At 34.8% G+C, this 12,018-nt stretch overlaps 1 protein-coding gene across 1 annotated transcript in view; it reads left to right on the forward strand.

Annotated features, from left to right (window-relative positions):
- The window catches only part of SNTG2 (syntrophin gamma 2), a 190,396-nt gene that overhangs the window by 150,211 nt on the left and 28,167 nt on the right, over nucleotides 1-12,018 (forward strand). The window contains exons 14-15 of the mRNA XM_039568610.1: nucleotides 226-342; nucleotides 8,835-8,906. Of these exons, the coding sequence (XP_039424544.1) occupies nucleotides 226-342; nucleotides 8,835-8,906 (189 nt within the window). The remainder of the gene's footprint in view (nucleotides 1-225; nucleotides 343-8,834; nucleotides 8,907-12,018) is intronic.

Here is a 12,018-nt window from a genome sequence, read left to right on the forward strand (position 1 = left end):
GGTGGCTTTTAAAACAGGGACTATTTCAGATATTCAGACTACCTGCCCTACAAGTTTAAGTCTCTTCAAGGACTTCTGACACACAGGCATGATACTGTACACTTCCAGAATATGGAAATGGTCCAAAGGCAAATGTGAAGTAGATGATGCATCCTATTCTACTAAAACCACTCTTATGATCCACTGAAATATAGGCCTTTAATTTTCAATTATTTTCTTTTACAGGTCATACATATGGGATGGGTAAATGAGAGACTTGAAGGAGCTGATTCATCTCAGCTCTACAAATTCAAGTTTCTGGCCCTGAAGGGTTCATCCTTCTACATTTTCAGCACTCCACCGGTAAAAAAACTAATATTTTTGTGGCAGTTTCATTGTAAATGAAAACCTGTTTGTTATGTCCGGGTTTCTTTTCCTTTATCAAGTGAAGTGGTCAGCTGAGATTTCAACATAAGTTAAAGCCACAGACGCCACTGAATTTCAATAAACTGTAGATATTTATCCTCTTTCAAGGTCCTCTGAAAAGCTTGCTGTATCTGGATAGTATAAAGAATTCTTTATGGGATGTAAGTGTTTTGTTTTTTGAAGTTGTCAAGGTCAGGTTTTATTTTGGTTTGTTAGGCCTAATTTTTCTTACCTTATTTATTCTAAGGTCTTCTGTAGATGTAATGAGTTAGTAGTTACTCTGCTTTCTGAAAGACAAGATGCATCATGAAATAAACCATCCATACTATTGGATGATACCTGTGGATTTTTCACGCAAGCGAGGGATCGAGGTGTTACAGAGAATCCAGTGCTAAGTGTACAGTTCGAACAAATCTTGCTTTGATAATCTATATACCTCATAACAAGAATTCTGTTTCGCAACAGGTGACTTATCTAATATTTTTCTAAAAATTGATTTTAAAGGATTAAATGGAAATGAGCTGTAGAATTCTAAACTGTTTTAAAAAATGACCCATACTTACCACATGGTAATATTTAATCCTTTCTTTTTTTTCTCCAGAGAACCTTTGCCTTAAACAAATCATTAAGATTAAAATGTGGACTTAGAATGCAATTTCAATTATACAATTTGCTTGCAGTTTTGCTCAGAAGATGCTCAGTCTCCTAATTTTGTCTGCTGATCCAAAGAAAATCTGATTCTTTATATGTGTACTCTCTGCAGTACCTTTGGGAAGTACATACTTTTAAAAAGTTATTTGTGAACCTCAATGAAGTGCAATAAGTAAAATTTCTGCCTCTCTTGATTGAAATTATTAATCCAATGATTCCAATTAACTTCAAACATTCTAAAACGGCCAATAGTATTCTTTTTAAAATGAAACAACACATCTGGGAAAAGCAGAGGTTTCCCCCCTCTAAAAACTGGGGGTTTAATATGTTAAGGCGAGGATTTAAATTTTATTAAATTACTACAATCCAATTAAAATGTAAAAACTAGGCAGAAATATTAAACAAATAAATAACACACCACATGAATTATTTTCATCAAAGTTTAATTATTGTTTTCAGACCTGTTTCTAAGACACATTTTTGATATTATTAAAATGATACATTCATATGATACTAATTTGGGATAAACTACTTTATTTACCATGTTCAGCACTCTACTAAGAGCAGACAAGTGGGGATGACTGGTAGTATAAGTTACTTGACAGAATCTATTATGCTCCTACAAATTTTTTTGTAGGAACCTTGGCTTTCAAAAAAATGAACAAAGGGGATCCGTTTGGTCAGTGTGTTGTGTCATCTCAATAATATGATGCACCAGTAAATGTGACAGAGTCTATAAATCATAAAACCTGTTGACCAGTTTTCTTGCTCTTTAATCATTCCACAGACATCTTTCAATAGGGGAAAAAACCCCAAAAACTAAACACCAAATTAGCAGTTTCCAGCAACCACCCATCTGGAGACTTCAAACCTGGATCTAAAGCCACACTTTGAAGCTGATTATCAGTCTCCTGAGGGCACCTCTAGGCCTGGCTGTTGTTGACCCCCTTCCCTGGGGCTCGCTCCCCGGTCCCATTGCTGCCCTGCAGTGCAGCGGGGCCAGTCTCCAGCTCCACAGCCCTGCCCTGCCCAGCCATGGCTCCAGTGAGCCAGGGCCACCCTGGGGCCCATGTCCTGGCCCAGCCTCAGCCTGTCCCTGCTCTCAGGGACATGCCTGGTGCCTGGAGCTGAGGCTTCCCCAGTCTCATGGCTGCCCTGCTGCTGGCTGGGGCATGTACTGGGCGTGGCTGCAGTGGAGGTCACTACTTCATAGCAGATCAGTGGCAGTGGTTTCTTACTTGGGGCTAAAGCAGTGCTAACACAGCTGTGTTTGGGCTGATGCTGAGCAGGGCTGGTGCAGCCTTTCTGCTCACTGCTCACCCTGCAAACATCCTGGGGCTGGGGCAGGCTACGGGGGACACAGCCAGAACAGTTGATTTAGATGGACCAAAAGGGATTTCATGTACCATGAAACATCACGCTCAGCAATAAAAAATGGGGATTTGGTCCTCAAAAGTAGCCATTGCTTGGAGACTGGCTGGGCATTGGCCTGCTTGGGGTGAGCAGCATGAAATCACCTTTGCATTAATTGATTTCTTCCCCTTTCCATCACCTACTAAACTGTCTTCTTCTTGCCCCATGCATTTTCTTAATTTTTCTCTTCCTATTGTCTCTCTTATCCCATGGCAGGGGCATGGGGAGGTGGTGAGGGGCTGTGTGGGTGTTTGGCTGTGTGACAGGGTCAGCCCACTGCAGGGCCATGAGTTAGGACCCTGCCCTGCCAAACCCTGGAGAGCTCCCACGACACTGGTTCTGTGTCACGTGTCCCAGCTCTGTAGCTGGAAACACAGGTCCCCACACGAAACTGGGCATAGAGCTCCTTCACTCCTTTTAGAGATACTTGATGGTACTGCTCTTACCGTTGCTCCGAGGTTTGGTTTTTTTACTGTCTTAAGTGGGAGAAAAAAAAAATGGACTGTTCAATCACAAAAATATAGATGTTTCAACTTGCATGATCTTTACAAGAGACAAGTTTAACATGTTTTATTTAAAAGATGTTGCTATTGCTATTTGTATTCTGAATCAACACAGCTTATCAGTATATCAATATAGTGTGCACAAAGCAGATGACCTATAAGTTCTACACTTACCTTCAGCCATAACTTTACAACTGCTTGTAAAAGGATCTGGTACAATTTCCACTCCTTTTCTATTTCATTGTGTGTAAAAGATGACATGAATGTAAATACAGCTGGTAACTTTCCTAAGAATGGAAAACATAGTTATCTATGAGCAAAAATAAAGAAAATTGTGGAAAAATGTGGCAATTATACTATGAAAGAAATCACTATGACAAGTAATATTCTATTTATATACTATTTGTGCAATATCTCAGATGATTCCAGAATGGTGATTCCAGAAATGTAGAAGTTTCACCATAGAACTAGATAGCAAGAATGGTGTGATTAACAGAGAATGGTTTTTCTGCATCCCTGAAGTGGCTTATTTAATTGTATTTAAGAAATTTACAGATTTCATTTACAGACTGCTGTATTGAAAGCGTGACCCATTTCTGAAAACTGCATATCTGAAAAACACCATTGAACCAATAGAAATTAATCTTGTGTCAATTTTAAGATACAAGCAGTACTTTATTACATTCTAAAAGCATCTACAGAATTCCTGTCAATTTTCAGATATTGGAAAAGTTCTAAATTCATATCCTAGAAGAAATTGAGGAAAAATTATTCTAAATTGTCATTCAAGATTGAACTATTTTTTATGTCTTTGAAAATTTCCAGGAAATAATTTAATGGGGTTTTTTTAATGGAATATGGGCTAGATGTAGGGGACATCTGTACTGTTTAATTTTTTTATGTTTTCCTTATGGTTCATTACAGTTTTTACATTAAAGTCTTCACATAGCCATATCCTTAGATCTGCTGTGTAACCCTTAATTGCAAAACTATCTTTTTCCTTGTGATTAAATAAATAGCACTGAAGTGATTTAACGTGAAGGCAGCTAGACAATCACTGCATGTGCTGTTTATAATTTTAAGAAAAGAATGAATACAAGAATATTGTGAAAGTAACATAAATAGTTCCACCTTTGACAGACAGTATAGAGAAGCTTGTGCAATGTAATTAAGACATGCAGTGCTTTTAATGCTGCCATGTAAGTTCTAAATACATCTATTGGTAATTTACATTACACAGGATGTCAATGTAACATATTAGGAGAGAGGTGGCAATAAGTTGGAGGGCACAGACTTAACCCTGATCATTTTTGGTAAACTTTCTAATTCTACACACAAGTCTGTATTTATGTTGCTATAGGATTTGCTAGGATCTGTGTTTTAGTGTGTGTTTTGTACCATCCAGTTTGAGTTGTTTGGGGCATCTTTAGGCTTCTTATAATGCCATATCATAGTTACCTCAGGAACAGGTCTTGATTCTTGTTTTCCTTTTTAATATCTTACAATAATTTTTTAAATTATTCTTGGGGTTTTTTTCCATTGAAGAGTGAAGAGACCAGTGAAATTAATTATGCTTTACCTAGAAGTATTTCATCTTCTCCTTAGACTTTTTTAGCACTTCTACGCAGATTGGATGTTTCTGCTTAATTCTCAGATAATGCAACATTTGCTGTATTCCAGTAATAAATATTATAGACGCTTGGATTTTTTTCCATTACTTATTCAAATGTTTTTAATATTTTGGGGGGCTCTGGAGACTTCTAGAATCAGATTCTGTGTTCAGAGAAAGTCAAAGACTATGTTATGTTAATTTGATTTTAGTGAGTTTTGAAGTATGATTCTCTTTTACATGCACCCCATATTTTTTTCTTTAGTGGTGATCTCAGAGCAGGCATGAAAGTCTTTTACGCCTATTTTATACTTGCAGAATTCTCTTCTAGGGAGTAACTTTCTGAGTCAATTGTTCACTGCATTGTATGTGTCAGGATGAATTTATTATTTTCTCTGTATTTTAAATCTTAACTTTCTAAAGAAAAGCCAATGATTAAAACACACATTTAAAGGTAAGTATAGTTGGAATATGAGTTTGAACTTATGCTGAGATCACCCGGTCTGTGTAAAGCTAAATTTTACTAGTTTGTTTATTTTCAGAATTCCACTGCAATGCCTGTTTTTAAACCATGAGGAAATTGCAGAAACTCATGCTAAAGTAAAAAGTACTTCTTCAACAGTAGGGACTTTTGCAACTCTACATACCTATTTCAGTCTCTCATTAGAGACTTAAAACTGTAATTGCAGGTTCCTATTTTTTGTAACTCTGTTTGGCTTTATTATCTTTTTGATCAGCTCAGTGTTATCTGTGAGTTTATGAATGTCTTATTTTTACAATGTTTCTTAAAGGATTAATATAGCTAAATGTCTACAGAACCAAGTATGCCATACATAATGCATTGGGTTAGCTAAGGAGTTGGTCTGCCAATGATAAAAGTAACATTCAGCTTCTGTTGGTCATAAATTCATATACTAGACAAACATGATAATTTGTAAGTAGGAGCTTACTGAATGCTAATTGAAACTCTCATGTATTTTGCCACTATTTCTGACACTGTCAGAACTAAATTCAATGAATGCAAGTATGCCTCGTTAAGTCATCTATTCTAAATATATCTGTTTGAAACATTTTGTCAAATGCTTCCTAAAAAATAATAATACTGTCATGCTAAAATAGTCCCAAGAAATTGCAATGTATAGAATACCTGCAGGAACAATTCCAAGGGGAAATAATGAGAAAAACTATTTTATTGCCTAAGAAATATACTTGAGTATCTCATTTATCTTAGTTAGTTATTACCCAGTTATTAAATGTGTGCTGATGGATAACCTGCAATCAACTGGAACATTCTTTAAATCGAATGAAGGATATTGCAATTTTTGTGAACTTTTCTGATTATTTACAGCTTTTCTCCTTGACTAGGAGTATATGATTATTTGCAGTTTTTTTTAAAGTAAAGCAATCTATAACAATAACATTTTAAGCTTAGACATACTATGGTAGTTCTGATAAAACTATAAATAATGTCAGCTGTCTATTTAGATTCTAGTATTCCTTTGTAATATGTTTCTTTTGCCTCCTTAAAATTCCTCTCAACATGTCATTTGTGTTCTGAGCACCTTGCACACAGTGGTATTCACACTGTTTCACTCTGTAAGTATGGTAGCCTTTCTCTGATATACACAATAAAATAAAGCCTTGGCTTATATATGTGCCAGCAGTTGTCACCATCACTACCTGTCTCTGCTGAAAAAGTCCTATGAGGTTACACAGCATCAAAGGATGAAAGAGATGCATGGGATAATGGGAAGAAGTCTGAAGTATTCAGAGTGAATTTAATGGCACAGCAGTGTCACCACTGTCCATCACTAACAGTGCAAAGAACTCCAACAGTTAAAATTAATCTTCAGGAATCAAAACAAATGATATGAGCAAATGAAAGTCCTTTCATATCTCAACAGCTTTCAAGTCATAGCCCATGTCACTAAAGTCAGTTTCATAAACAGCAGATGAATCAGTGCTTATGCTTCTATGTCTAGCCACTTAGAGCAATAAAGGATTGTCCTGCTGTTAACTTAGATGGAAAAGATCCTTTCCCTTTGAGATATTCAAGACCAAATAATGAACTAGCCCCCATTCTACTCTATACCTTATTTTGCAAAAAGCATGAATATACCTTTGGAGGATCAACAGTAATGGGGCAAAACATGTATTATTTAATTACTTTATTTACAAAAGAGCCACCAAAGTACAAAATATTTCCCTGGAAATAAGATTAAGCCAAGACCTGCAGTACTTACTCTATGTAAGCATGTTTAAAGATATATTTCTTTATGAATTAGCTTTATAAGTCCTCTGTTTCAGTTGTTTCAAAACTTACATTATTTCTTATTTGTACAATAATTAAAATGCAAAACTCAAATAAAATATTGAATGGACCTTACAAGAAGAAAAGTAGAAATGGAAACCTAAAAAATAGAAATATATATCTTTAAAAATTGCTACCTTTTATGAAGTGATGGGAGGACAAGTTAAAACCTAAAATTTCTTTAAATTTATTTTCTATACCAGCTAACATTGGATTTCAATATGAAAAGGTTTAAGTAGTACTATATACTTCTATAATGTAATTTTAAAATTATCAGTATGTAATGTTTTGAGCTTTAATTTGTGAGACATTGCTTGTAATAAAACGAAGTGTGTAACATGTTTTTACACATTCTAGTTGATGTATTGTATTAAAGTGATGTTTGCCATTTGATTGGTAAGATATAAAAACTGTGAAATGAAGAATCTTAGAACATGAGTCCCTCTATATCCTGAAAAAATGTGGTGCTAGAACTTCCTCTTCTAGAGTTCTTCAGTCCTGTTTCAGTAGGTGATTCATAATATCTAAATTTAATCATCTCAAAAACCTAATCTAACCTAAGAGAAACTGAGAGAAGGCTAGATTGTTAAGAATTAATTCGGATTCTTAAGATTAGGAAGAAACTAACACCAAGTTCACATTACTCCTCCAAAGGACTCTGAAGTAACATTTAATAACCAATAGAAGATGCATCAGAGGCCTGTAGGTGTTGTAGTGGTTTGGATTCTCCTCCTGTTGTTACAATTCTGTTTAACAGCTTAGAATTTAAAGAGACTTAAAAATTAAACTTTAAGATAAATTTAAAAACAACCAAAACATGTTGATATCTCCTTGCAAACCATCAGGAGAAATACTTTTTGTGCTACTGTGAACACAGTTATTGAATTTCATCATTTTTTCTAGTTAAGTTTCATCCACATAAACCAGATTTTTGACAAGCAAATTTTTCTTTACTTACATAGTTTTAATTTTTTTTCTGCTTTTTTCCTTTTGGGCAGGGGTTGGGAATAGGACAAAGCTGAATCAGCCCTAGAATTTTAAATTAGCCAAGTTACTATTAGAGTTACCTAAACACTTGTTTCCATATGCCAAAAGCCTCAGATTTACAATTTAGTCAAATCCTTCATGTATCTATGCAGCCATTCCTGTGCATTCCCCAAGTGCTAGGATTTTGCTCTAAAATATATAAGCAAAAATAATATGTATTCCCTTTGAATTTTTCTTGTGTATAAGTTGTTTTATTCTTTCTTGAACTACATAGGCTAGGTATTGTTTTTAAAAGTAAACAGATTATCACATTATACCATGAAGTAGAATTTGGTAAAAACTTGGAACATCATTCTTGCTGTCAAATTTTAACAGCCTGTCATGTCAACAGGATTAAGTAATGAAATCAAAGGGAAACAAAAAATAGGTATTTTCATATTATTAAGACTACAGATGATATTATTCTTAATTTCAAATATTTCAGTCACATAGTCCTTTACAGTTTTTGGAATAAATATTGAATTATTCACACCTTAGTGCATGTAAACTCAAAACTGAATTTAGGAATACATCTTGATCTGTTGATTGTAAGATTTTTTTAAGATTGAGACATGAAGCTGAATGGCTCTGTGTTTGAGACTGTGTTCTCTGTGTTAGCATCTTGAGAAATAAATATGCTTGTGTAACTAACCACAGAGATTACAAAGAGGTTTCCATCATACTGGGAAAAAAAACCCCAGTGAAATTATTTAACACCTTTTTAATTCCTGTTTCCTGTAAAAATTTAATGCTATTTGACAGTCTTTTCTAAATGCTGGGTATTAAATGAAGTGTTGTGCCTGTATTTAAAGCATCCAGCAGAATAATGATGGGTGAAGCCTTTTCAGTTTTTTTCATCTGAACATGATTTTTGAATAAAGAATGTGTTTATAATATTTATTTTTTTATATTATAGGTAAGCACACTAGACTGGGTACGAGCTGAAAAAATCTATAACCTCTGTGAGGTTCTATTTAAAATTCACAAGGTAGGTTTCCCAGCAGTTCCAATGATATTATTTAGTAAAGAATGTTTACCTTTTCCAGTTTATGATAAACTCAAGTTAATCTTAACTAGGAATAGCTAGCATTCAAATATTTCATCTGTTGTTAAAAAACTATTTGCAATCACTAGTCCATTAGCTGTGCAAGTGTAAGAGAATATGGAAAACAGGCTAAGCGCCAAGTGAGCAAGTTACTAAAATGCTTTCATATTGAAGGAAGGTTTCAGTATTAGAGCTGGGTGTGTGAAGTGTCAGTGAGACACACTGCTGAGCATAATGATACTGGTTTTTTTCTTAGTGGGTCAGATTTTTGAGCCAACATGAAGAATAATGCTCTTGCTGTAGTTCTTGATTCATACAAAGATACTTGTATTTAATTTTAGTAATTAAAAAGAAAAAAATTTTGTCCTTTTTGTATCTTATGTATTGATTATTCTATCAAGTACTATAGTGAGTTTTTATTTACAAAGGGCAACATGTTGGGTTTGTGTCCTGCAGAATTCATTTTCTTCCCCCAACTAGACACAGTCATGTTTTCTGTCTAGCTTGGCCCAATCAAAGATTTGGGGCAAAATCTTAGCACTTTGTGTAAATAATTGACTTAAAGAATATATTTTCTAATAAATTGCATCAGATTAATTTTGTTCTACAACAACAAAAAAAACCCAACAACTTTTCAGGTGAGATAAGGCTACTAGATGAGAGCCTATTTGTCTAGGAGAGTAAAAATTAACATTTTCAGAAAAAAAAAATCCATCTTTTCAGATAAAATACTGTTTCAGTGAAAAATGAAAAGTCATCTTTAGTTCTCACCAGCTGCTGTCCTGTCCTCTGTTGTTTCTCCTTTAACCATGCAATGATGTTGTGGAAAAGGCAGGTTGTGGCTCTGTTACCTGTAACAGATCCTGCACTGAAGCAGAACTGCTTAAGGCTTTTTGTTTGGCATTGGTTGGGGGTTTTTTGGTTTGGTTTGGTTTGGTTTTCAGCGTGTAGGGTTTTTTGTTGAGGTTTTTATTTGTTGGGGTTTTTTCCGATTGAACAGTTATTCAGGACATGGGAAGGAAACGTTTTGGCACTGCCATGCAAGGAAAACAGGAGTTCAGGACCAGAGCTCAGCTCCAGAATGCAAGGCACAGGAGCAGAGCCATATTCTTGTTGGCATGGCATTATTTTGGTGTGACCATGTCTCCAGCTGGGAACATATGGGCAAATTCAGGTCCTGCCCATCACTGAGACACCACCAAAAAGCAGACAGATCATTTATTTGGTCTCCTTAATATTTTTTATAATTTTACTTATAAATAAGTCAGGCACCAATGAAATATATACACATTAAGCCTTTTGAGAAGATTTTACTGCGGCTTGGGTTTTGTTTCTGTTTTTTTTTCCTTTAAATATTACTGCTGAAACTCAGTTCTTCCTTCAATATTATGATAATTTCAAGGATATTCTGTCCTTAAAGCAACTTCTGCTGGACTTTTTCATTAAGAAAAAGAAGTGGGGAAATAAACTACCCAAGATTCAACTCTTTAATGTTCTTGACATTTTAATAAATGAATGCTTAATTGCTAGTCTTCATGAATATGTTAGCGAAAGTGCAAAAGCCCAAATTGAACTCTTTAACCTCTTCTCTGTCAATTCTTTTGTATAAATGACAATGAGGCAAACTGAACAAGTCAAAAAGAGATAGGAAAAAATTGTAAGAGATTAATGTTTCTGCACTACATATAATCGAGTTGTGTTGTAAAAGCTGCTGTTTGGGGAGGGTGTTCTTAAGGATTTTCAGAAGCTGGTTAGAACTAGTGCAAAACTGTGGTAGAGTATGTTATTGTACCTTCTCATGAAAGATGAATTATAAGGAGAGGTGCTCTTCTTAAGAGGTGCTCTTGTTACATACCTAATTGTAAGTTTCTCATCTATGTTTATGATGACACAAGAGTTAAACATGGAAAATGAGAATCCAATATGGAACTTAAATTTTAAAACAAAATGTTTGATGTATTTTAGATTTGGGTGTATGTATACATACATGTGAATACACAAATATGTGATTTAAAATTCATATATATAACATGCACTTGCATATTTGTGGTCATTTGGAGGTAACAAACAGATGATTTGAAATGCAATGTCTTTTATCGTGTGTGTTTATTCCTATAGCTTGTCTCATAATTCAAACTCTTACTGTAATCCTGTACATGTGTCTTAAAAACATTTTATTTTCTTTTATTGCCTAGTATTTTCACATACAAATTAAAAACTACTAATATAGTAGTCTACAAACCAGGATATGCAGCAGTGAGTCTTGAAGCAGATGTAATACCTGTCCCTCCATAGCTGCTGAACACCTGAATATATGCAGAAATTTTGTTCAATGTCCTTTTCAACAGTGCAAAGGAGTGTTGTAAAATAACTTTGAGCTTCATCAAGTTGGTTCTCTCCTCAAGTACCTGCAGGGCTAATTTTGACAACACAGTACTGTGAACCCTGGTGGCAATATGTGCTGCTCCCAAGATGCCCCATGAATCACTGCTAATTATTTTGGGCTTTCAGTCTTTTCTGCCTCATGATATCATAAAGAAAGGGGGATAGGGAAAGGTTCTCTCTGATAAATAGAAATATAAAAATATGTGTCATTTGGAAATTAAGGCTGTGCAAGTACTTAATGTGTAAGTATTAGCTTTTTTATTTCGTTTTCTTTTCCTCTATATTTATGTTAATCAATGAAGTCTTGAAACATTAGGGAAGTTTCTTGTATTAATTTGTTTACAATTACATTCTATTACAGGGATATTTTTTATAACGAAAGTTTAATGTGAAGTTTCTCTTCTTTATCTTGAAAGTGATGACAGGATCTTGCTTCCATGTCCTTGTAGTTACAGAATAGCATTGACAACTGTCAGAGGACATGCTCATGTTGTTATTTCCAGAATTAGCCCTGGGGTGCTTGATAAATTGCTGCATTCCTTGGGGTTTCGAATACTGGAACCCAAGTAGAATTGAGTAATTATTGTCTCCTGTAGAGCTGGTACACACCTCCTGCAATGTATTGAAACATTCAGGGATTTCCTTCTTTTTCACTGTAAACAATATATTG

This window comes from Corvus cornix, chromosome 3, assembly GCF_000738735.6.
Source record: "Corvus cornix cornix isolate S_Up_H32 chromosome 3, ASM73873v5, whole genome shotgun sequence".
Taxonomy (NCBI): Eukaryota; Metazoa; Chordata; class Aves; order Passeriformes; family Corvidae; genus Corvus; species Corvus cornix.